Genomic DNA, 27,814 nt, shown 5'->3' on the forward strand with positions numbered 1-27,814 from the left:
CACTCACCATATTTATTTGAAGGATGGCTGTAAACCTGTCAGACAACCACAATGCTGCATGAATCCTGCACTAAAGGAAGTGGTGAAAGAAGAACTCCAAAAACTCCTAAGTGCTAATTTTATTTACCCAATATCTGATAGTCAATGGGTGTCATTGCTTGTCATCGTTCCTAAAAAGAACCACAATTGGAGAGTCTGTGTTGATTATAAAGAACTCAACAAGGCCACTCAGAAGGACCATTTTCCATTACCATTTATAAAGCAGATCCTTGATACTCTTTCTGGAAAGAAACACTTTTCATTTTTGGATGGATTTAGTGGCTACAATCAGATACAGATTTCCTTGGAAGACCAGGATAAAACTATTGTTACTTGTCCTTGGGGAACCTATGCATATAGAGTGCTACCTTTTGGGCTCTGTAATGCACCAACAAACTTTCAAAGGGAAATACTGGGAATTTTTTCTAACTTATTGAATGACTATCTAGAAATATTCATGGATGATTTCACAGCTTATGGAGATGCTTTTGAAGCAACATTAATTAATCTGGAAAAAGTGTTAGAACGATGTGTATAGACTAATGTTGCCTTGAGCACTGAGAAATGTCACATGATGATGACTGAAGGGATCGTGCTTGGAAATTACATTTCTGCTGACAAAATCAAGGTAGACCCTATAAAAATAGAGGTAATTCTAAGAATTCCAACCCTGAAAACACAGAAAGAGGTACGTAGTTTCTTGGGGCATGCAGGGTATTACAGAAGATTTATAGAAATTTTTTCAAGAATTGCATCGCCATTATTTTCCTTGCTCATGAAGGATGTTGATTTCTTGTGGACAGGGAAGTGTGAGTAGGCCTTCTTAAAGCTGAAATGTTATGTATCAGCAGCTCCAGTCTTGCGAGGACCTAATTGGGAACTGTTGTTTCACATAGCTACAGATGCATCGGATATTGTTGTAGGTGTTGTTTCGAGCCAACTGGAGGATAAGAAACCTTACGCTATTTACTACATAAGTAAAAATCTAATGCTGAGCTCAACTACATAGTGGCCGAGAAGGAGTTCTTAGTATTCGTGCACGTCATCAATAAATTCCAGCATTACACCACCAGATATTAAGTATTTGTACACACTGACCATTCTGCCATTCGTTTTTTAATGAACAAGCCAATTAAAAATGGTAGGATTAAATGTTGGTTATTTTTATTACAAGAATTTGATATCACTATTATAGATAATCTTGGAAAAGAGAATGTAGTAGCTGACTTTCTTTTTAGGCTAACTATTGATGACAATTGCACTCCTACTAAAGATTCTTGCCCTGATGAATATCTTTTTTCTATTTCTACTTACTCACCTTTATATGTAGATATAGCCAATTATCTTGCTGCAGGGAAGTTTCCCCAGTATTTGTCCTCCAAGGAGAAAAGGAAAATCATACAACAAAGTGCTACATATACTTGGATAGATGGGAACCTTTATCACACTGGACCTGATTTCTAGATCAGACACTGTGTTAGAGAGGACGAGGTCTTTGATATCCTCAAAGCATGCCATGAGGAACCTTGTGAAGGACACTTCACAGACAAACGGACAGGATACAAAGTCCTTTCAACAGGGTACTACTGGCCGACAATATTTCAAGATGCCAAGAAGTTTGTGAAGGGATGTGATAGTTGTCAAAGGATGGGCCAACCACTGCATTCAGATGAGATGTCATTACAACCCTAGATCATCAGAAAACCTTTTGAGAAGTCGGCTCTAGATTTTGTAGGACAAACCAATCCTTCATCTAGACAGAGATCCTACATCTTGCTTTATACTCACTATGTCACAAATGTGTCGAGGTGAAGGCACTAACCATAGACATGGAGCAAGCTGTCTCAGAATTTTTGTTTGAAGACATCTTCGTCCAGTTTGGCATACCCAGGGAGATAGTCATAGACAGAGGGCCGCAATTCACATCTCATAAGATCCAGGAGTTGGTCGAAAAATATAAAATCCATCACAGAATAACAAGGCCTTACCATCCACGGGTAAATGGCCAAGTAGAAAGCACTAATAAATTCATTGAGGGGATCCTTACTAAGACTATGACTAGTCATCAAAGAAATTAGGATGACAAACTTCCAAAAGTGTTATGGGCATAGAGAATAGTGTGCACCATGTTTGGTGTGGTTTCTTACCTATTTTCTGCACATTCTTTCCCATTTTTTGACATTTCGGTCCTCCAAGCCTGTGCCCTTATATGACCAAACTCTCCATTTTCTTACCTTTTTAATCCATTTTACTATCATGTTACTTTGTTGTATTTTACCGAATAATACGAGGCTTTATTCCTTTTTTTGGTTAACTGGAGAGCATTGAAGGAGTATGTTGGGAAGTTCATCTTTTTCAGGTGTTGGCTCGTGAGAATGAAGCTATGGAGTAGACATGTAGCATGGATTAACTACAGGAGAGGGTAGAATGGTTCGCTGTTACACCCTGAGTGCTGTTACAAATTGCTGCTACATACAAGGTGCTGTTACAGGTTGCTACTGTTATAGATTGTTGTTACACATTGGATGCTGTTACAGGTTGTTGTTACAGCAATCTATAACAACTATATCCCCCTTACCCAACATGGTGCACACTATTCTCTACACCTATAGCGCAAAGGGAGAGATTGAACCAGCTCAATGAATTGGAGGAGAAACAGTTGGCTGCTATCCAGCAAACAGAGATTATCTAGCAACAGAGAGCTAAGTGGCATGATAGATTTATAAAGAAGAAACATTTCCAGAAATGATATTGGGTTCTCTTATACGACTCAAGGTTTAAATACTTCAAGGGTAACCTCTGCACCAGATGGCTAGGTCCTCATGAGGTAGATGCAATCTTTGACAATGGGACTATAAATTTGGTAACCGTTGACAGTGCAAGGACACCATTACTTGCAAATGGGCACTATCTTCCATTATATCACAAACCTACCTCAAAGGATTCATTTGTCAACATTTTCACAAATTCAGATCTACAGATTACCGGAACAGGGGAAAGCCAATCTATGCCACAAAAAAATTATTTTTTCCAATAAGTGTAACAGTTGAAAACCACATGGTGGCAACTGTTACACCGTCAAACTATAAAAATAAATAATAATAATAATAATAATAATAATAATAATCATTATAATAATAACAATAATATGTTGTGAAAACCTTTCTCAGGTGTAAACAGAAACTTTAGTAGCAATTAAAAACCACCTGGTGGCGGCTGTTACAACCTTTGTAACAGAATTTGATATTCCAAAGTATATCATGCGATAAATGTTGTTACACGATCTTTTGTTCTTTATCTTTTTGAAGAAATTAAATTAATATATATCAGTCGTCTTGGCTGTTACACCTGTAACAATCGATGACCTTTCAAGAATAAAATGAGATATTCTATTGTAATAAACAGCAAAAACATCATCGTGCACCTCGTCATCAGATTTAAGTTCGCGCGTCTCTTTGCCAGAGTATGAGTCGACGTCGCGTCGCCCATTAATTTGTCCCACGTCACCCAGGTACGTCATCAAAAAGGTAATATTGAATTCATTTCATTTTGTAATTATGGCAACTTAACATGCCTATTGATGGCTGAGGACAACTGCCATAATTAAGATGGGGGGGGGGGGGGGGGGGAACGAATCACATTGCAACATGACCATCACATGATTTGTAATTATTTGAAAAATCCAGCAATTAAGGCATGTGACTTGGTAGTTATTGTTACTTAATACCGAATCATACCAAAAAGGGTAAGGGCACCACTGACGAGACCTCCCCATGACTCACCATTAAGGAAAAAATCATTGAGCAGTACGAACCATGCATGCCAAATCCTAATCCAAAATCTTCACCTGCGCCACCCTGACACCCTACCATCTACCCCTGTTGGAAGCTCTGAATCCCCATTCAGAGTGTTTGGAGAGGAGGAAGATAGTAGGACATACTGAAACATATAGAGTGTGTGCTGGAGGGAAGGATAAGCAAGTGAAATAGCACTAAATTGCATAGGCAATCGGAGGATCAGCAATACGGCACGAGGCAGGGTCTACAAAATCCCTGGAAGATTACCTTGAAGCATGCCAGGTTTTCATAGATGCAGTATGGTTCGAATTCTTCCAGAGATTGGAAGGATCAGACAATGTTGTGGCCATGGAATTTGAAAAGAACCTGGAAAGAAACTAGACAGAAGTCAAACGATTGAAATTGGAGCTCACGGAAGAAGTTATCACCAAAGTAATAGGATTGCTACCAGAAGGTAAGAGATGGTTTACTAGGAAGGTTAATGACCCCTCACTGAAAGGGGATTTTCTTCAAGAAAGCGAGTCGTTGGTTAAGAAAGGCAGGGGAATTGATAGGTTGTCACTCCCCCAGCCATGGGCGGATGTTTCTCTCTTCCTCATTAAGTACATTACTTGTGAGGGAAGAGAAACAATTGTGTTTAATTACCATTTCCCATTGTTGAACCATCTCCACTGTTAGCAGATGATCAACCTTCCTTATTTCTTGCTGGAAAATATTAGGCACATGACTACGGATGTCAAAATGGTTGCACATCCAGAAACGTGTGTTACGAACCATGGCCTTATTAAACTCATTGTGCCAGATGCCTTGAGCTGACAGGGCAAGAATTAGGAAGAGTTCATGAGGAAAAGGCCTAGGACTACTTGCAGAAGGCAAACTGAGATGACTAGGGAAACTCCAAAGGTGACAAAGGAGCAGCCCCAATCCTCGACAGTGAGGGTCAGCAAGAAGTCGGTTGATAAACCAATTGGTGACAGAAGGCCAAAGCAAAGAATAAGGATTAGTAGGCACCCATAGTCCCAATCCATGTCGAGAAAGGAAAAAGAGGCAGTCGAGGAGAAGGACGACGAGCAAGCTCAGGCAAAAAAACCTCCTTCACCTGGTAAGAGGAAAATGCAGTCTTTGCTATCGAAAATTGAAATTTTAGAAAAGGAAATTAAAGAATTGAGGGAACAGATAGCAGTAGAAAAGGTAGAGCCAAAAGCCCCAGGGCTAGATACTTTGGCAGAAGTCGTGGACAGGGCCAGATGGGGATAAATCCTGGGCACTTTGTGCATGGCCTGTGTTGAGAAGTTGGTGGAAGCTGGATTCAAAGTCTGTGCAGTAGACACTACCTCGAGGGGGATTCAAACTGAAATTTGGGAAGTTGTTACACAAGAACTTGTCGAGGACGTTGTTCATACACAAGAACAAGCAACCGAGACAGGACAATCCACAGAGAGTGATCAAGCAATGGATACACAGGAACCCTTGGTTAACACTGCTATTTCACCAAGAACAACAGTGGAGGAGGAAATCAACCAAGAGGAGGAATAAAAAGATAAAATCCATGAGCCGATGGTCACTGTTGTTGTCACACAAGAACCAGCAGCAGAGATTGAAGCTGGTCTGAAAGAAAATGATGAACAAAAGCTTGTGGATATTACTACTACCACACAAGAACTAGCAGTAAAAATGGAAGTTGACAAGGAAAACAAAGAAACTGTGACAAAACCCACTGACGAAGTTTTTTTTACACAAGAACCAGTAGCTAAGGTGAGAGAGTTTTGCCCTTAGGAGGCTGCTACACCTTTAATTTGTGATGCATGCTGGGGAACGTCGGGTCCTGTTGAAGGATGGCATTCTGAGAAATCGTTGTTATTGGCAGACCTGTAAAAATGGAAGTAGTTGGCACTCTCTCTGTAGGAGGGAGTGACTCCACTCAAGATTCATAAGAGAATGATGGATTCCCTAAGAGAAAAACGGTTAAAAGAAGAATGGGAAAGAGAAGAGGAGGCACAAAGGAATAAAGAAATTATGAAGAAAAAGGATGAATAGCTACAAGGGTCTAAAAGGGCTTCAAATTTTTGCTGTGAGCTATCTGACCTTGTATGGGGTCTCTTTGGAGCCAGAGTTATTACTTTTGTTCAAAATAGGAAAATATTTCCTCCCCACTGAAAAACTAGAGGAAAATATTGAAAACCTAGGGAAAAGTGTTATTGTCTTCTCTCCCCGGCAATGGCACCAATTAATGTTTTACCTTAAGAAACCAATTTCCTGGTTGTGTAGAAATTGTGCTTAAGACATTAATGTTTATAATTATTGTCACTTGTTTGTCACTTAATTGTATGTTGTATTCTCAAATGAAAGACCTGAAAGACTTGGTTTTTAACCCTTAATACTTAGGTGACATGAAAACATCAGAATTCCATTTGATTGTTGAATATAAATGATGAATGAAGAAATCTTGAAGAAGTCAGAGACAATATGTTGTTTTACATAGAATCTACTATCTGTGACACTTGGAGAAGTTAAAGATAATATGTTGTCTTACACAGAAACTACTATCTGTAACTTAGAAGAATTGCAGAGGTGGGAACTTCAAGTATAGGAGTGCTCTTTTAAGGGATTTTAACTTCATTTACATAAGAAAATAAGACCTGCAACTTCATTACCATACTTAAAGGAAGAAAATATAAGATGACACATAACAAAGAAGTCACAAAATCATACCCAAAAATGTAAGGAAAACTTCTTATTCTTTCATTAATCAACAACTGTATCAGGAATTTAGTGGCCTAGTATTCCCAGGTTCTCCAAAATTCGAACCCCTTCTTTATAAAAATTCCTCTTTTTATACATTATGAGTTAGTTGGTAATCACCAAAACTGTCAAACTACTTGACTATTCTCCTAAGTGTCTAAAGTGAAAGTTATTACAGAATATTACACAGAGGATAAAAGACACCTCATAAATAAAATAACAAGAAGTAACAGAATTTAGAAAAATGATGATGATTGTTCTCTTTCAGATTTGTTGCTTGGTTGTTGATGAATTTTCTCTGTAGATTCTTTAATAATGGTTAAACTGTTTTAACATAACAAATTGTATTTGAAAAAACCCCGTGCATGGACTTGGGCACACGTATGTATCAGGAGTGTTTTGATTGGCCAAAACATAATGAAACCCGACCAGTCACCATCCTTTTGAAGTTTTGATCATATCCCTCTAACTTTGGTTATTTTGATTAAACAACGGAATTGGCTAATTTACGCAGAACATAGTTTACCACGGAACTAAAAAGGATTAACAGTCTAGGTCATAAACCTGTCGGGTCCACCTGAGCTGTAAGTGATCATCGTTCGACCACTCATTCAATAAACAGGCAGATCCTTCGGAACTCCTGAAACTTTAAACCTGTTTGAACTAAACCTTATCGAGTCCACTTTTTTAATGCCTGTTTGACTCCCATATAGACCCGATAAGAAATAAAAACTTCCAGTTAATGATCTATCGAGTCTGATTTCAAAGATAAAACCCGATTACTTTTGCACCCGATATCCGTCGGATCTCGTCTGTTTCGATGAACGGCTGCGATTGGCCCAGACTTTAGTGAATTAAACTATATTTGATACACTATCACGTTCGATTTCTAAAATAAACTTTGTTCTAATTTTCCATGCGATTGTTGTCAGATTTGTGGCCTGTTGATCGGACGACCTAGATCTTCTTGCAGGTTTCTCACATTCAAAAGCCGTCAATTAAATAAAATAAGTTATTTCTTTTAAAATTTGCGGGGGTAAAGAATGTACGAGAGATTCAATGAGGTTGAACCCCCGTAGTAATTTCAGGCCACACATTATCCATTTTTCCTTTTCAACCATTTGTTGTGCCTTTCTTGATTCCTTTTCTTGTCTTCACAATTTTTTTTGTTGGTCCTTATCTTGCCTTTCTTTATCTCTTTCAAGCCTTTCATCTACTTGACATTGTGTTGCAACAATCCTTGATGCCTTCTTCTCCTTGTCTCAATCCTTCCTTTTCTATTTTAATTCATGCATTTCAAATTTCTTTTTTTTAGACTCAACTAATAGGTTTATATAGTCTTCTGAGTTGAGTAACTATGAACTTCGACCCAAACGAAGGCTACCCGGTGTACCTTGTTTTTTTTCATTAATACTCTCTCTACTGGTAGCTTTGGGAACTGACCAAGTATCTTCTCCACCCCTCCCACTTGCATGCAATTGCTTGGTACTTCCCTTTTAGTATCTGAGACAACTGATTGAACTATGTTGTAATCTTCATTTGATGCGTCATTATGTGCTTCATCTTCTTCCATTGATCTATTATCCACAAAAAAATGAACAGTTTCACTGTTCAATTTTGTTGATTGTGAGAGCATGTTCATGTTTTGTTCAATGGTTGTTGAGACACTATGTTCATTCATATTAATCATGGCTTCTGCCAACCATGACGGTGGGGTTACTTGGCTTGGCAATGTCAATTAGTCATTGTCAACTACATGTTCAACAATGTCATTAACAATATCAACAATAGAAGTTTCGTGTTCTTGAGTTGGTAGAACGATCTCGATGTTATTGCAAATTTGTTCCTTATTATACCATGTTTCACATATAGTTTCATCATGTTCATTATATAAGTGTCCTTGAGAGAGGGAAATCATATTACCCACTTCAATCACATCATCTTGTTCATCTACTTCTTGCACTTCAACACCTGTTTGGACATGCCCTTCTTCCTGACCATCCACATGAAATGCTTGACTACAACTAGTATCATGCATAAGAGCATAATTTAGTGGCCAGATTGAACCTATCCTCCTAAAGCTAGCCTTGATATTTGATGGTGTGAGAGCCCTTTTAAAAGCTTTAATTACAATCTCTGCTAGCTCAAAACCTTTTCGCCTAAACCCCTAGATTCTTTGTCATCCATGCAACACGCTTTGACCTGAAATAGTTTTTGAAAGGGCCAAACACACTGACATCAAGGGGTTGTAATTTGTCAGTGGAATGAACAGGTAATGTCAATAGTTCAATGCCAAAAAAAATTTCTTCCTTAATTGTTTGTGCAGCCATGTGGCTTCCATGGCCATCTAATATTAATAGCTATTTGTTATTAGGTGAGATGCCACTTGGTACAGATGCAACAAAGTGACAAGCGAATTTAAAAACAATTCTTTAGTCATCCATGCATGGGGATGTGCAACCATGCATGCACCTGGTTCACAGTATTGTATATAGTTTTTCATTTGATTTTTACCTTTGAATAGATAAAATCCTGGGATTGAAGTACCAATTGTATTGACACAACATAAAATAGTTATCCACTCCTCTCTCTTAGGAAAAACCTTTGGCACATTTCAGCTCCCTCTTTTGGCAATTACCTGCATGCCATAATTTTTCCCTACCTGTAAACTTGTTTCATCATAGTTCCATATATGGTCTGCATGATAAGAATGTTTATCACAAGCACTAGAAGGAGTGTCACAGAAATGCTACACAACTGCAGCGCGCAAATTTAATGCTCTGTCTCTGTCAAGGCGCTCAGTTGTATGCAATAAAAGGTCTCGATGCCTTTTTTTAAACCCAAACCACCATGATTTACAACAAAAACCATCTTTGAATGGGTTTGGCCTCCCTTGACAAATTTGAACAACTGTGGATTTGAGTTGTATCAACTCTAGCCCATGTCCCAATTGGGTCATCTCTTTACACCACTCAACCACATTGGCCTCTTCCTCTTCAGTCATAACTGTAAGAGGCCCTCTACGTTTTGTATGAGTGAGTCCATTTATCCAGTAATGTATTGATGAGGGAGGAATACCATGTTCTTTCGCAGATGCCCGAACTAAGTATCCATTAAACTCTGTGTTGTAAATTGCAACTAACATTTCTTCTTTTTTCCATCCTGTTATAGCGTTGGTCTTTTTAGTTGAACATGCCCATTGGACTATTGTTGACGGTGGCTCTGTGGGTGATGGTGTGACAACATCAGCTTCAGTCGCACGGTCATCCTCAACAATGTTTCTTAGGGCATTGTTGACATTCACATCACCTATCCTATCCTCATCTGATGATGGGCATCGCAGCAGGGAACCCCTTGTCACTCTCGTGCCACTTCTCCTTGTACAAGAAACATTACTAACTCTTTCCATAGATGCAACAACTTGGAGAATTATTGCATGCATTTAGCTAAGAATATTTGAAAATTATTCTTTCATACAAGGCAAAAATGCTCTTACTTTATTATAGGCAATTATCAACATGTATGTTAGTATCCTTGAAAAATCAAATCTACAAAATCATTTTGTTCTATGTCTTCAAAATTATCAGTGATTGTTGTTTTGATAACTTGTTTTTACACTTAAAATACCATGATTGTATTTGTACTTGGAAAACTACTTTCGGTTTCCACATTCTTCTCGTACTATGAGAAGTCCTCTCTACTTGTTGTTGACTCTAATGCTTCATAAATTTCTGAGTGAGGATTATTTTCTATTGGCTCTATCCTAGTTCCTTTTATGGTTAAGATGTTGATCTTGTAGTTATTGTTGTTTGAATTAATTTGTTTAGCCTCATGTTTGTGTTTATTGTTATTCATAGTGACCACAAACATCCTAGGTTTGGATTGGGAAGACATGGTAATTCTGCAAGTTGTTTGGCCACTGAGGGTAGCCTTAGCTGTGTTCTTGGACCTAGTTATAAAGTGCACTCGCTTACTATTTTTTCAATTAAACTTAATCCTTAAATGTTGAAAAATGTAAAGTCTCACAATTTTGGAGATACTCACATACATCCTAGGAATTTCAACTCTTATTTTATAAATAGTTAGTTTAGCTATTTTTTATAAACTGTTATTTAAATTCAATTGTTTATCCTCATGTTTGTGAATATTGTTTAGTTTCATTAGCTCTCTAAGTGCCATGTCTACCTCTACTCACATATTTGCATGCTTTTAGTATTTAATTTTCCCAAAAGATCATTTTAGTTTCTACATTCTTGTCATCTGAGCATACCCATCTATTTATTGTTGATTGTAATGCTTCATAAACTTCTGCATTGCTTGTTTTCCCTAGGTTTCCACCTTCTTCTGGTACTATGAGAAGACCCCTATACTTATTGTTGATTGTAATGCTTTAGGTACTTCTGCATTGCTTTTTTTCTTTGTGGCTATCCTTGAATTCTCATTTTTGTTCTTTGGCAACTTCAAGACCTAATGTCAATACTGTTGTTATTCCAATAGTTAACACTCTTCAAACATGAAGGAAGATATAAGAGGAATTTCAACTATAAAAAGTGTCACCGAGTTCCTTTTCTGGTTAAGATGTTGATATGGTAGTTGTTTTTGTTTGAATTATTTTGTTTAGACTCATGTTTGTTATTGCAATTGAATTCATTCATGGCCCACATTGTCTCACGAAGTGGACCCGCATTGTCAATAATGTAGTTCAAGTAGTGTTTTCCTTATGTTTCTTTCAAGTTGAAAAGAACTTAAATCATATCCAATAATTGACCCATAATATTCTCTCACCGTTGTAATAAATTTGTCATACTTTCCTTAGTACTTGTCAACAAACTCAAAAAGCTGCAAAATTCTCCTAGCCATTCAAATATCAAGATATGAGATTAGATTAGAGAAATATCCAATATAGTTATTGAATATGGGAATAATGCCATCAATATTAAATTCTATGGATAAGAGAAAATTACCTATTTTTCATGGCTCAAAAGTTCATTAGAGTAATCAGGATTAGATTGTCTAAAGACTATTGAAGAAACTTCCATTGTAGTAGAAGTTTCTCCTGCAAGATTTGATCCAAGATTGCTAGTGTCAATATTGTAGGCTTATCTTGGTGTTTTCATATATTCTATCTTGTGCCAACAATAATGGTCTTAGTTACCATAACCAACCTGAGAACATATTGAAGGGAATGATGAGAACATTAATTGACCAAGTTCAATCTAATTGTAATACTTCAGAATTTTATGAGGAAGACATAACATTTCATTCAAATATTCAACACAAGATTAACGTCTCAATTTATTATAAAAACATTTAGTGTAAAATACAATCTAACACATTTTATTAGTTATGTTTCTTAAAGATAGTATTTTCCCTAACCTTTTGATTCAACAACTTGTGGCATGGGCCACTCTTCGTTGCTAAGGCTGAATTAGAAATATTTGGAACATTTGAATTACTTGTAGTCACCGTTGTTTGAACTTATTTAGTTAAGCTGGCTAGTTGTCTCAATTTTATTATGGCCTGATGTACGCTATCAGTAGAGTTATTTTGATAAATATTTAGGTAGATGAGCCAAGTCAAATTGCCAATAGCTTCAGGTATGGTACCCATCATGCTATTTTCAGCCAGATTTAGGGTAGAGAGGGGATTGGACCAGTGAGATCGTTGTATGCAATGGACAACACCTCGACAGAACTGCAGTTGCTTAGAAAAGTTAGAATACTTCCACTAAGATTTCAGTTGTTCTCTTCTTTTTCATCTGTAGCTAGCCATACTAGCCAATAGTCTTCATTATGGTTGTGTCATATTTTCCAATCAACTTTAAAATGATTGAGAATATAGAAAAATGAAAAAATATATATTTTCATGGAAATGAAACTGTAAGAAATGAAATAAACAGTGAGAAATGAAAATAGAACTGTAAGAAAAGTGTGTTGTAATTAAAATAACCAACCTGAATATACTATCAAATGTTATGTGACGGTTTGTCTCCAAGACTAGTGAATAGTTTGAATGCATAACATGCGACCTCAGGAGTGGTTGAACTTCTTTTATAGTTTTTTCACACTTGAATTTGAATGGTGGTAAGCATGGGCATGGATTGCAATGGTTTCATTTTAAATGTGTGATCTCGATTTAATTTGATGTGATCCAATGGCTCAGAATTTGTTATTTGTTGATCAATGTTCTTTGATCTATTTTAATGAGAAATAGAATGGGTTGGGTGTCATTTATTGAAGTTATTGGGATGGGTGCCATTTATTGAACACATTAGGCTTAAATGTTGAACAACATAGCAGTTATGGATGACATAGATTCACTTTTATTATTTGCATGTATGAATATTTATTTGGACTAAATATCTTTAGTTCTCATGAGTGGGGGTTCAAGTGATTGCTACTTTGTACTTCTGGAATAGACCATTTTGGAAAGATTTATGGTTTTATTTGTTTTCTAGTTGGGTCAATATGTTTTGTACTCTTAAGTATTAAGATACTATTTATGGACACTTGTGGGCCCAATTAATGTTTTGGAAAATTTCGGACATAAATTAAAACATATTTGCACTTAATGGTATTTATTTTTGGTTAAATATTGGTTGCACAAGTCTCGAATTCTAATGGTTTGGTGGGGCAAGTACTATATCAATTACTAGTCCTTGCAGAACATTAGACATCTCTCCCCTACATTTAAATAATATTTAGAGTCCATTTTCCATAAATAACTTGTCTAATATACCAGTTTGATATTTAGTTTGACAACAATCTTAAAATTGTTTTTGTTACCCACTAGGTTATATTGTAATCATTTTATAATCAAAATGCTTTGACGTTCAGTTAGTTCTAAAATTTTTAAAAGGATTTTATGAAGTCTATTAAGGTTTTGAAAAAAATAACTATTAAAATGAATATTTTGAAAATAAAAATTATTTTTTGAAATTTGAATTTCTATTTTCTTATTGGCTCATAGAGTTGAAATGAGTAACTTTATGGAGCTATAAATAGAATTTATTAGAAAAAAAATTATTTTAAAAATAAAAAATCAAAAAAATTATATATACCACTACGTGTCATATCATAAGAGTAGACACATCAAATCTCAATATTTATGAAAAAATCATTATTTATTAAAAAAAAATTGTATGAGAGCAAGTGTCAAAATAGTACACACATTAAATCTCAATATTTATTCAAAATAGTACACACATAAAATCTCAATATTTATGAAAAAATTATTTTTAAATAAGTGCGTCAAACTCATGATTGACTTTTAATTAATGTGTAATTTTTTAAAATAATTGACTTTTAATTATTGTGTAATTTTTGAAAATAATTTACAAAGTTTGCTCAAGTTTTTTGAAATTTTTTAACAAACACATTTTATTTAATGATATTCCTTTTGGTCATTTAATATATATATGTGAAATTACTTTATATATAGATTCACTTTTATTTATGATATTAACATATATAATGTACTTAATATAAGAATAACTTAAAGTCTCAATACTTATAAGTTTCCCATTATAGTCTAAATTTTAAGTTTATTTCCTATCTAATCTATTAATAACTTAAAGTCTTTTAGATCTAAGACTTTTGTGATCCATAATGTAGATATATGTCTTTGAGATAAATCATATAATCAAAATTTGGTGCACGTTTCGCACCAACTAATGTTGTCCATCATAGATGGACCACATTAGTTGGTTCGAAAGCTCAACCAAATATTGATTATGTATAAAAGACATCTATCTAACTTAAAGTCTCTAAATACTTATAAATATTTTTCTATTTTTTTTCATAAAATTATAAAATGTCTAAAATTTAACTACTCCTTTACTAACAACATATTTCAAAATAATATAATATATTGATAAAAAAGACAATGCCCCCTCTATTATAATTTTTTATAGCTCTTTGGTATTCCCTTAAGTCAACATGCCTTTCCATAATTAATTATATGTTTATTTAATATTTTTCAAACATTTTAAACTACACTACATATTTGGAAATAATATAATGTATTGATAAGAAAAAACAATGGCTAGTACATTATAAATATTTATAGTTCTTTGGTATGCTCCCAACCCAACATGCCTTTTCATAATTAATTATGTGTTCTTTTAATATTATATAATATTTTTCTTACAAACATTTTTACCTACATTTAATAGCTAGCTTGAATTTATGGAAAACTTATGTAGGAGTCATGAATATCAAGTTGTCAAATAATGCAAGGTAAAGACTTATTAGCATGTGTAGATGCATTAGTTATCTACGGATATAAACAACAAACATAACTCAATTGATGCCATTTGGTGTGTAATTTTTTGTTATAAATGATTTTAATGCAAAATAGAAATTTCATTGTTTTAATGGAACACTTAATGAATCTTAAATTTGTGAATTCAACTATAAAAATCTCCCTACATAAAAACTTTAACAATTTTATTTGTTTTAATATTTTGAAAATTTGTTTTAATATTCTAAACTAGAAACCTAAATTCAATAGTTGAAGAAGATCTAAAGTATTATAATGTTGCTTACAAAATGGAACTTGCAAATCATAAGTTTTAATAATTAAAAAAAATTTAAGATTTGCATGCTTCTCCTATCAATTATTTTTTGCATAAGAGGCTGGTACTAAGCAACAACTCTCTATATTCAACTTATTATTATATTATAAATTTTATAAAACCATTCACTTAAATCATTTAATAAAATTATTTACTACTTTATCAATTTAATTAATAAAATGAAAAATGACAGTTACATTTAATTTAGATAATTAAACTATAAATTATATAGAAATTGAATTTATTTAATTTAGGTTAATTCATGTAAAGAAAATATTATAAATTTAAACTTCACAATTTTAATAAAAAGGAATTATAATAATTATCAAATTTTGACTTATACTATTCAACAAGCCTATATATTATATATCTTCGATGATTGAAAATGGGTGAAACATTTTAGGAGTGTTTAAATTGTTTTTTATGGTGTAAATGGATTGACCACAAAAACTCAAAAACCCTTGAGACATGGAACATATTGAAACTTGACAGATGTGATTTACATTTCTCAAAAATTGTATGGAATTTTGGTCAAAATCTTAGCTAAATTTCCACTATTTTCTGGGCAATATTATGGCCTTGTAAAACTACTCTTACTCTTGAAATGTTTAATCCCACTAGAGTCGTCAACAAAAAAGCTTACATAGAGGTTAATATTTTTTGGAGAGGCAAAATTCTTATTGGTCAGTTAACCACTAATTCTCATCAACTCTGTTGTGAAACATGGCCCTCCAAAATGCAAAAAGAAGTGTGCCAAGAAAGAGTATGTATTTTTTGTTCTTCACTAAAACGGAAAACAGAAAAGCATTTCATTTTAAATTTAAAGAATTTCAATGACAACTTGGAAAATTATGCAGATATTCTAGCCACTAGTTCTTGGAATAATCTATTTAACTAAGTATTTGTGATTGATTGTGAAGCTTCACCATTAAAAAAAACCAATACATTAAAGAAACCAAAACGCAATCTGTCCCACAATTAAAATATATATTTTTTTACAAACTTGTGAAACTTGTATTAAATGTTAGCGATCACTCCACACCTATATATTAAATGCTATCTGAGCTCACAGTTCTGCGGGTACGCCAAAGTATCTCCAAGCTCCCCTGCTCATGCTCATGACATACCTTCAGCAAACCCTGGGCAGCGGAAATGTCAGCTGGCAGCTAGCATTTCAGGTGAATCAGAGCTTCGCATCGACCAAACAAATTAAAATGTCACCAATCACCTTTATAGCAAAACGAATGAAACCGAACATTGTAGGACAAGAAACTCGATGACTGTATGTCAAGCACAATATTTATTAGTTTATAGAATATTTAACCGGGACCGCATTAAATATCATATAGCCTAATAAATAATGACTATAAGAGATTCGTTGAATTGAAGATTTGTGCATGAAATTGTTTGTAAATAATAATAATTATGAGATTGAATGAAATCTATATTCAAAGGACTTTAATCCTTTCCGACGTTGATAAACGATTAGATGGTTCGCTCTGCGGTTGAATGAGAAAACTGTAGAGATGGAGATAATCTGCTTGGTGGGACTATTAGTTACGGTCATCCTATCGTGGTATTTGGCGCAGCTGAAGAGAACCAAGGGAGACCCGGTGAATTGGACCGTGTATGGCATGCTGCCGTCGTTGCTGTGGAATATGAGAAACAGATACGAGTGGGCAACGGGCATACTGAGCCGAAATAACGGAACATTCAGATTCAAAGGCCCATGGGGAAGCAATTCTCTGTTCGAAATTGCAACACGCAGCCCGCAAAATTTAGAGTACATTCTGAAAACCGAGTTCCCTAGTTTCCCCAAGGGTTGTTATTTCAATTCTGTCTACTTCGACATATTTGGAGACGGTTTATTCACTGTGGATGGAGAGCTCTGGAAGCGTCAGAGGAAGGCCGTGGCCATGGTTCTGGCCAGCGGGAATTCAAGAGGACAGAATATAAATCCAATTCAAACACTATTCCTCGAAAGACTGATTCCAGTGCTGGAGGACTCGCGCATGAAGTTAACAACTTCATTAGATCTGCAGGATGTGTTTCTGCGGTTGAGCTTTGATAATGTGTGTTATATCATATCTGGCAGGGACCCCGGATGCCTGAGTCTCGGTTTCCCAGAGGTACCCTTCGTAAGGGCCTTTGACGAAGCCATTGAATCGTGCACATACAGGTTGAATTTTTTTCCTATATTATGGAAACTTATGAAATTTTTCAACGTGAGCTTCGAGCGAAAACACAGCACAGTCATGGGTACAGTGCGTGAATTTGCGTCAAAAATAATTAAAGCCAGACGTGCAGAGTTAGAAAATATAAAGGAAGAAAAGCGGTCAGAGTGTGCAGATATTATGTCTGCTTGGATCAGACTAGAGGCAGAAGAAGGGCGTTATGCTTCTGATAAGTCATTGGAGGATTTAAGCCTCAGCATTATTCTAGCAGGCAGAGATACTACTGCATTGCAGATTTCATGGCTTTTTTGGCTGCTAGACCAATACCCAAATGTAGAGCAAAAAATTCTCTCTGAGTTGTACCACATCTTGAAGACTAAATATGGTATCAAGCCCTCTGATGTCAATACTGTTCGTTTCAGTATGGATGACTTGAAACTGATGCAGTATTTGCAGGCTGCCTTGTGTGAATCTCTGAGGCTCTACCTTGCTGTCCCTGTCAATTACAAAGAAGCATTAAGAGACCACGTTTTGCCTGATGGGACGTTTGTAAATAGGGGCTCAAAGATTCTGTTTCTTATTTACGCCACCAACAGGCTGGAGAGCGTGTGGGGTAAGGATGCCAGAGAGTTTAAGCCAGAGAGATGGATTAACAAATATGGAGTTTGTATCAAAGAATCTGATTACAGGTATCCTGTTTCTGTTGGGGATTTTTCTGATAAAATCCCAAAAACAAAAAAAAATTTCAACTCCACAGGATCTTTTTGTACAGGGAAGCTTAAAAAAAATTTAGTGAGGAACAGACTATTTCACCACCATAAAAACATTTCTATTCATTCAAATATATGCCTGATACATATTCATCCTTTTTGCTAAGAGGGATTCACCACAAAAATACATTCAAGCAAAAACATTTACTCTGTCTCCACATGAGAATTTACTCTGCTGGGTAAAACTCTCATTTACATTCACTGCTGTGAAAACATATTACTTACTTGTGTAAAACCTTCTTTTACATACTGCTGTAAAAACAAAAATTTACACATGCTTACAAAACAAATGCGCTCCTCTCTGTGCTTTTCTTCATGCACTGCTGTGCAAATTCTCTCTTCTCTTTCGCTGCCCCCCGAGCTCTCACATATTACAACTTACATTACAATACATCAACAGTTTCATATTCACTACTATGTAAACCTCGAGTCATTTCACAAAAAAAGTCAACCAAACAAAATTACATAATGTACGAGCTTCTATATTTTTGGATATTGCGTGAATATAATAACAAAATGACCATGCCTCTTTTAAATTCACCATACCTTCGTGCGTATAAAAAAAATTAAAATTTAAAGCCCCTACCAATACTTCTACGGGAACATTTAATTCGTTAATTATTTTACCGCGGTCAACCAATCTTCAAATCCACGTAAATATTAAATGCTGGCTCGTATGCATCTTCAGGCAATCGACGACGGAGAGCTCGGGAGCAGATCTGACGGTGGAGGAGAATATCGGAAGCCAATTTTGGGTTGAACTTTACGTCCCGATATGTCAGAGATGATGACGTATGGGGAGAGCCACGTGTCTGCACCAAATCGTATCGGAGTCAAAAATACGGAAACCACTTTCACGCAAAAGCGGTCCGATATGCATAAAATGGTTTATGGTTTTGCTGAGCGGTTTTGGGGATGTACGGTTGCGCAGTTGGAATTATGACCTCAACAGTCCCCTTTAATTTCAACTGCTGGGCATTCAGTCATACCCAGACACTTCCTCAAAAATTCAAAGCTTTTCTGATCCAAAGGCTTTGTCAAGATGTCTGCAACCTGTTCTTGAGTCCTGTAATGTTCTATGACAATTTCTCCATTGTTCACCAATTCTCTGATGTAGTGAAACCTTGTATCAATGTGTTTCGTTCTCTTATGAAACACTGAATTCTTTGACAATGCAATAGCTGAGCTATTGTCACAAAAAATTACTGTCGCTTTTGCCTGCTCTTGGCCTAAGCTTCTCAGCATCCTTCTCATCCACACTGCTTGACATGCTGCTGCTGTAGCTGCCACATATTCAACCTCTGCTGTAGACAATGCTACAATGGACTGCTTCTTAGAAGCCCATGAAATGGCTCCTGAACCCATATGAAAAACATAACCGGAAGTACTTTTCCGGTCATCTACACTTCCAGCCCAATCACTATCTGTGTATCCAACCAAATCTGAATATTCTGAGACATTATATAAAATTCCAAACATTTTAGTACCTTTGACATACCTTAAAATTCTTTTTGCTGCCTGCCAATGTGCCTCCTTTGGCCTCTCCATGAATCTGGAAATTAAACTAACAGCATACATAATATCAGGCCTAGTTGCTGTTAAATACATAAGGCTGCCAACAATACTCTTGTACAAACTAGGATCAAAATCCTTGCTGTTGTCCTCTCTGCTGAGTTTTAATCCCATTACTGTGGGAGTGATCGCTGCTTTGCATTCTTGCATGTTAAATCTGCCCAATACTTGATTTACATATTTAGTTTGTGAGATAAAAATTCCTTTTTCATTTTGATCTACTTCTATGCCTAAGAAGTATCTCAAGAAACCCATGTCAGTCATTTCAAATTCCTCTTTCATGACTGATTTAAAATTCTCAATGAGCTGATCATCATTTCCTGTGAAAATAACATCATCAACATATAAGACAACAATCAAAATTTTACCATCTTTTTCTTTGATGTAGACGGTGGGTTCTCCTTCACACTTGTCGAATTCATTATCCAATAGATAAGAATCTATCATGCTGTACCATGCTCTTGGCGCTTGCTTTAGCCCATAAAAAGCCTTCTTCAATTTGCACACTTTGTGCTCTTCACCTTTCTTCTCATAGCCTAGAGGTTGTTCAATGTACACCTCTTCTTTTAACACTCCATTTAGGAATGCTGACTTCACGTCCATTTGGTAGACTTTCCATTTGTTTTGAGCTGCTATGGACAACACTGCTCTCACGGTTTCCATTCTTGCAACCGGTGCGAAGGTCTCCTCATAATCTCTCCCATACTGCTGCTTATACCCTTTGACAACCAGCCTTGCCTTGTGTCTTTCTATCTTGCCTTCAGCATTGCTCTTGGTCTTGTAAACCCATTTGACTCCAATGACTTCTTTGCCTTTTGGTAGCTCAACCAAATCCCATGTTTTGTTTCTCTCTATGGCATTCATTTCCTCATCCATAGCTTCTATCCATTTCTTATCTTTAATTGCATCTTCGAAATGAATAGGATCATCAACATGACAATACAAGGAAAATAAGGAATTCATTCCTTCATCATAAATGTCACTTAGATTTCTAAATTTCTTACCTCTTTCATTTGGTGTGCAAGTGCTTGATGATGCACTTGAATTTCCTCCTTGTGGTGTGCTTGGAGAAGCACTTTCATTTATCCTTAATGGTGTCCCTTGCTGTCCTTGTGTTGGCGCTGCTGTTTGGGGATGCATTTCAGCCACCTCCTCTTCATCTTCATCATGAGACAAACAGCTTTTAACATTCACTGTTTTCTCTATGCTTCCATCCCAAGCTTCCTCTTCAATGAATTGAACATCTCTGCTGACAAAAAACTTCTTAGTGGATGGGATATACAACCTGTAGGCCTTGGATTCCTCACTGTATCGAATGAAAAGACATTTCTCCCCTTTGCTGTCCAACTTCCTCCTTAGCTGATCTGGTATGTGTGCATAGGCCACATATCCAAAAACTCTCATGTGGGTGACTCCTTGCTTTCTCCCACTCCATGCTTCTTCTGGCACCTTGTTCATCACTGCTTTTGTAGGACACCTGTTCAAAATATACACTGCACAATTTACAGCTTTAGCCCAATAATCATTTGGCAAATGCTTTGCTTTCAGCATGCTCCTCGCCATATCCATGATGGTCTTGTTCTTCCTTTCAGCAACTCCATTTTGATGTGGGGTGTACCTTGCTGTAAACTGTTTGTGAATTCCATTTTCTCTACAAAATCTTAGGAATTCCTTGGAGATATACTCACCTCCTCTATTAGTTCTCAAAACTTTTATATGCAGCCCGCTTTGGTTCTCCACAAATGCCTTGAAATTTTGGAATTTTTCAAACACTTCACTTTTGTTTTTAAGGAAATATATCCAAGTCTTTCTTGTAAAGTCATCAATGAATGTTAGGAAATATTGGCTGCCTGCTAATGATGGAGCTTGCATTGGTCCACATAAATCTGAGTGGATGATCTCTAAGGGTGTCTTTGCCCTTATACTCGTCCCTGATGGAAAACTTTCTCTATGTTGTTTCCCCAAAATGCAACCTTCACATAGGCTGTCTCGTTTCTCTATCAATGGTAGTCCTCTTACCATTCCTTTCCTGCTCAACAAATTTAGACCTCCGAAATTGAGATGTCCAAATCTCAAGTGCCACAACCAATTCTCATATTTTGGCACGCTTTGGAAAGCCTCTTGGGTGACTGCTGCAATTTCATTTTTGTTTTTCAAATCTGCCCTGATCCTAAGAGGGAACATCCTGTTCCTTGTCATTTTTACTTCAGCAATGCATCTTTTGCTAGGTGCTATATCCATGATGGTGCATACATCATTTTTAAAGAAAACATTGTACCCCTTATGGACAAGCTGTCCAATACTCAAGAGGTTACATCTCATTCCAGGGACATAGTAGACATCTGCTATGGTTTTCCTTTCTCCTTGCTTTGTAAATATTTTTACCTCTCCTTTTCCCATAACAGAGATTTTACTATGAGTTCCTAGTGTGACTTCTGATTTCACATTTTTATCTGGGGCAGAAAAGAAGGCTATGTTTCCAGTCATATGGTTGTTGCAACCTGAGTCTAAAAACCATATGTCTTCACTGTTTGTTTCAGCCATGTTACAAGCTAACAACACATTATTTTGGCTGATGTTTTCTCTAGTGACATTTGCATTTTGACTATTACTCATATCATGTTGTTTCTTCCTACATTCACAGGCATAATGCCCATATCTTTTACAATAATAGCATTCGACATTGGATTTTTCATACCTTTGTCCTTGAGCATGATGTTGCCCTCTTTGTTGGCTGCTACCTTGGCCTTGGTTCTGATTTGGATTGCTGCCTCTTCCTTGTGCATTTGCTGGGCTGTTCCTTCCACCTCTGTTCTGGCTTCTGCCTCTTCCTCTTTTGTTTCCTCTGCCTTGACCTCTTCCTCTTCCAAAGGACATCTAGGTCTTGAAGGCTTGCTCTAGAGATGAGTTCTCATTCCTACTCAACCTCTGCTCATGTGTTATCAGTGATGCATGTAGCTCATCAACTGAAAATTTTGAGAGATCCTTTGTCTCTTCAATGGTGGTGACAATCACATCAAACTTTGAGGGTAAGACCCTCAATATTTTCTCCACAATCCTCCTATCTTCAAGGGTTTCTCCATGAGTCCTTATCTGTGTGACCAAACCAATTACATGTGTGAAGAATGAGTCAATGTTGTCTGACTCCCTCATGCACAGATTCTCAAAATCTTTTCTCAGCAATTGTAGTTTTGCTGTCTTCACTCTCTCCATGCCTTGATAGGCTATCTTGAGGGTTTGCCATGCTTCATTTGATATCTTAGCTGCTGCTAACCTTAGAAACATGCTTCCATGCACTGCTTGATACAAGAAGAAAAGGGCTTTTGAATCCTTCTTCTTGCAGCTCTTTAATAGATCCTTCTCTCCTTGAGTTAATGCATTAAACTCATTTTCATCTGCTGGTTGTTCAAAACCTTCCTCAACTATTTCCCATAAGTCTTGGGAAGCAAACAAGGCTTTCATTGTTATTGCCCAATAGTCATAGTTTTTACCATCAAATAATGGGAGCTGCATACCCATGCTATTACTGGTGCTTGTGCCAGCCATTCTTGCAGCCTCAACTATGCTTCAATTTCTTGACTGTGTATTTTAAAACAACTGACTGCTTCTTCAGCAACACATAAAAAAAACTTTGTGAAATACCTGAGTATTTTCTTGACTGAGCCTTCACTCTGCTTGAGAAGTTTTACTGCTGCAACAAGCTCCTCCCTTCAGCTTCTTTGTCACCTTCAAAGAGCCTAAACTTGGCTCCGATACCACTGTTGGGGATTTTTCTGATAAAATCCCAAAAACAAAAAAAAATTTAACACCACAGAGGCAATGCTCTGTTTCAACTCCACAGGATCTTTTTGCACAGGAAAGCTTAAATTTTTTTTTACTGAGGAACAAAGTATTTCACCACCATAAAAACATTTCTATTCATTAAAATATATGCCTGATACATATTCATCCTCTTTGCTGAGAGGGATTCACCACAAAAATACATTCAAGCAAAAACATTTACGCTGTCTCCACATGAGAATTTACTCTGCTGGGTAAAACTCTCATTTACATTCACTACTATGAAAACATATTACTTATTGGTGTAAAACCTTCTTTTACATACTGCTGTAAAAACAAAAATTTACACATGCTTACAAAACAAATGCGCTCCTCTCTGTTCTTTTCTTCATGCACTTCTGTGCAAATTCTCTCTTCTCTTTCGCTGCCCCCCGAGCTCTCACATATTAAAACTTACATTACAATACATCAACAGTTTCATATTCACTACTATGTAAACCTCGAGTCATTTCACAAAAAAAAAGTCAACCAAACAAAATTACATAATGTACGAGCTTCTATATTTTTTGGATATTGCGTGAATATAATAACAAAATGACCATGCCTCTTTTAAATTCACCATACCTTCGTGCGTATAAAAAAAAATTAAAATTTAAAGCCCCTACCAATACTTCTACGGGAACATTTAATTCGTTAATTATTTTACCGCAGTCAACCAATCTTCAAATCCACGTAAATATTAAATGTTGGCTCGTATGCATCTTCAGGTAATCGACGATGGAGAGCTCGAGAGCAGATCTGACGGTGGAGGAGAATATCGGAAGGCAATTTTGGGTTGAACTTTACGTCCCGATATGTCAGAGATGATGACGTATGGGGAGAGCCACGTGTCTGCACCAAATCGTATCGGAGTCAAAAATACGGAAACCACTTTCACACAAAAGCGGTCCGATATGCATAAAATGGTTTATGGTTTTGCTGAGTGGTTTTGGGGATGTACGGTTGCACAGTTGGAATTATGACCTCAACAGTTTCCAATGCTGGCCCTCGGTTGTGCTTGGGAAGAGATTTGGCTTACCTGAACATGAAGTGTGTGGCTGCTCATATTATTCTTCGTTATCGTGTGAGAATCGACCCTGAGCGTCCTGTGAAGCCAAATTTTGGACCCACTCTGTTCATGGAGCATGGGCTCGAGGTAACACTGCAGTCAAGGAAGGATGGGCTTATTTACGAAGACCATGGTAGTTCCAGTGATAACAATGTACTTGCGGTCTAAGTATTATGGATGGGACATAATTCTTTTAGGATAATGTATATTTTTTTTGGTGTGATGCCACACTGTAAATATATAATTAGGTTACGAACGTTATTTGTCGATTTTATTTATTTCATATTTTTACGCCGTAAGGCGTTCTATTTTGAAATCAACTCCACTCCCATGCCACCTGTACGATTCTGTATCATTGACTTTTGTGTTAGACTATTAAAATAACCTAAACCATGAGTTTGAAAACAATTATTACAGTTACAATTCAGTATTATAGTTACAATTAGGAATAAGATTGAATAACAAAAGTCTAGTGCAGCAAACTGGAACCTCTCTTTGTGTCCTGGGCGGCTTATGCCTATGAAGGATAATGCTTAAAATAAAGTTATTTAATTGCTGACAAATTAGTCAGCAAATTTTGTGTTCCTCAGAATTAGCACAACAAATTTATAGATGTACTTAGTTATCATTCAGGAAATTATTAGGGACAGTAGATTAGTCAGATAATGGATAATGAAATTAGAAATTTGTGGGCTATATAATAATGTATTCATTGATCCTATGAAGATATGAGATGCCAATAAAAGTTCAGCTCATAGATTGAGAATTTGAGAATCTGTCTCTCTTATTTTTGTTCATTGGTTTTGTTTATGTTTTCATATGCATGCTCTTGCTAGATTTAACAATGACTATAGCACACCGTCATAGGCATCACTGTCCATTAAGTGGGTGTAGCTGGCGAAGTTAGTAGTTTGGAAACCTTTTGCAGGTAAGGTGATATCGCGCTTGTGCCAAACCAGGGAAAGTAGGATGCGCCATGCAAAAGTTGCTGTCTCCACACACAGGTGACGATGAAGATAATTCATACATGTGAGCTGTTATTTTTGTGCTAAACAGCGGCATAACTGCATTACAGAATGATGGACTTCGGCGAAGTAGAAATGATCTCCGTCCTCATCCTCGTCTTCGCCATACATTGAAGGGCTCTTATCGGATTTGTGCCATTTAGAGCTTTGCTTTTACCGGCCGAATCGCGGCCCTTTGAGAAATTTGGAGTGTAAGCCGAGGAAGGACACTATTTGCTTTTCATTATTAGGGCCCGATGTACTGCGCTGCAGATAACTTCCCTTCTGCATGTTTAATTAACTATTTCCTCCTGTTTAAACAACACAAATACCGAACTTGTGCACCACATATCACTCTCCAAGTTCCGTGTTGAATTGTCTAGCCTGCATGACAGAATTTTTGTTTTTGCCCTTGCTGTCAATGATTTGTATGTTAATCGTGCGAGAACTTTACCATTTTTGTAAGTCTCAAATTGGAGTGACATTGCCCGCTAGAAAATAGAAATTAAGAGAATAGCTAAAGTGTATGTCACATTTTCGAAGAGGAGGGGTGTCATGCCCCTATACCTGTGGTAGTCTTTCAACCACTTATAGCGAGGTGCGGCACCACCGAACACTTTCTTTTCACCAATACTTATGTTCGTGGACTACGCCTAATTCACTTTCTCCTAGTTAGTTTGTGTTTCGCAACCAAGTATTATTATGTGTTTAACCTTTATACCAATGAACACCCATACTCATTCATTATCAACAAAAATTATAGACAAGGAGACAATTGCACAGTATAAAGGGGAGGGGCAACTCCCTGCAATATGATTCTGCCCGAATCAATATATTATATAATCATCACTTTTACAATGTACAAGCTAAATCTTGGGAAACCCCAAATTTACACTTAGTCAATTTTCACAACTTCGGCAAACTCATTTGCCCAGTTCGTCGGCGCCTCCGCATGGTCGCCGCACGACTCTCCAACCCGTCGTTCGCCTCGTCGCACGTCTTCGCTGGTTCTCTCTTCGTTTGGTCGCAAAAGCCCAAACCGTGTACACATGGCCACACGCAGTCCCGCTTGCCAACTCTTGGCAAATGCCCAAATTGTGTGAACAACATGTAGTACCGCCTGCCCAACTCTACAACCTCCGGTTCCAACCTTCGTCTCACCTTCGTGCACACTTGCACGGTGGGCGGGCGCTCACCCGAGTCGCCAAGACACCCACGCCAATTCGTCTCACAAAACGGGCGCCACAAGTTCACCGTGCGCGCCTTGCCCAACCACCGAGCGCACCCTTGCCCGCACCTTTGCCCAACACCAAGTACGACTTTCCTTCACCATGCGTTCACCCAAGACCGGCGCATGAGATGTGCGCCTCCCCTCTTGAACTGCGCACTTCTTCCTTAGAGCAAAGATGTGTGTGATCGAATGATGCTCCAAATGAGCTGCACGCATTTGCAACTTATACCAAGTGCAGGGTGTAGTCAGCTGCCTAGCCGAGTCGCCCAACACCCCTTTCTCCATCGCAAATGCTCCACTATACACCGTCGGCTTTGCCTTCCACCGTAGGTCAGCCTCCACAACATATCGCTCCATGCTTCATGTGTATACATACACCAAGTCTCTCCATATCGTCGCATTATGTCGCATAATACTCCAAGAGAACTTCTCATACACTCCAACCGCACTTCACACATCGCTCGTTCGTCGTTTCACCGCACGCGCACCTTGCCTACCCGCGATCGCACTTCGGGCGGACGCGCCAAGGACCGCAGGTCCTTACATCCTCCTCCACCTGAAGTCGTTGTCGTCCTCGACAACATACCATCCTCGTAGTCATCCACCAAGATCAACAATATCCATGGTATCAACTCCTCCACATACTGCAACCATCTCTGCAACATATGTAGAACCACTGTCTCCATCATGTCTCACCTCGGCAACCATCTATCACCAAGATCACCATACCAAGGTATACACCCATCGATATGCCATCCATCAGAGATCATCTCAATCCATGATCACAATCTCCACAATGCTGCTCCTCATCGTGGAACGCTGGTCCCTCCATCAAGTTATATGTCCACTGCAACATGCCGTGTCGACCTCATCTTGTGTCATCATGTGAACTGCTTCCATGATGCTCCAACATAATGCTAACACATCTCTACACACTCTTAACCCCCATGTCTGAACTAGTTGGGTGATCAGTCCAACTGTCATGCCCAAACCATGAGAATGCACATCCTCATGTCACCATG

The 27,814-nt window shown here is 37.2% G+C and overlaps 1 protein-coding gene across 1 annotated transcript; it reads left to right on the forward strand.

The window, feature by feature from the left end:
• Positions 1–5,393: 5,393 nt before the first annotated feature.
• On the forward strand, positions 5,394–24,288 carry LOC149232537 (cytochrome P450 86B1-like). The gene is made up of 4 exons (XM_089381936.1): positions 5,394–5,591; positions 16,743–18,016; positions 18,786–18,864; positions 24,217–24,288. The coding sequence occupies exons 1-4, from the start codon at positions 5,394–5,396 to the stop codon at positions 24,286–24,288; spliced, it is 1,623 nt and encodes a 540-aa protein (XP_089238062.1).
• The last annotated feature ends 3,526 nt before the right edge of the window (positions 24,289–27,814 follow it).

This window comes from Pinus tabuliformis, chromosome J (genome assembly GCF_031772625.1).
Source record: "Pinus tabuliformis cultivar Carrire ecotype Pingquan chromosome J, CPIR1, whole genome shotgun sequence".
Lineage (NCBI taxonomy): Eukaryota > Viridiplantae > Streptophyta > Pinopsida > Pinales > Pinaceae > Pinus > Pinus tabuliformis.

Excerpts from the sequence above, each read along its gene's own strand:
- LOC149232537 (XM_089381936.1), top strand. The coding sequence starts at position 5,394 with ATGGTCACTGTTGTTGTCACACAAGAACCAGCAGCAGAGATTGAAGCT. Across the intron at positions 5,592-16,742 it reads CACAAGAACCAGTAGCTAAG|CTGAAGAGAACCAAGGGAGA; the intron begins GTGAGAGAGTTT and ends TATTTGGCGCAG. Across the intron at positions 18,865-24,216 it reads AATTTTGGGTTGAACTTTAC|GTAATCGACGATGGAGAGCT; the intron begins GTCCCGATATGT and ends ATGCATCTTCAG.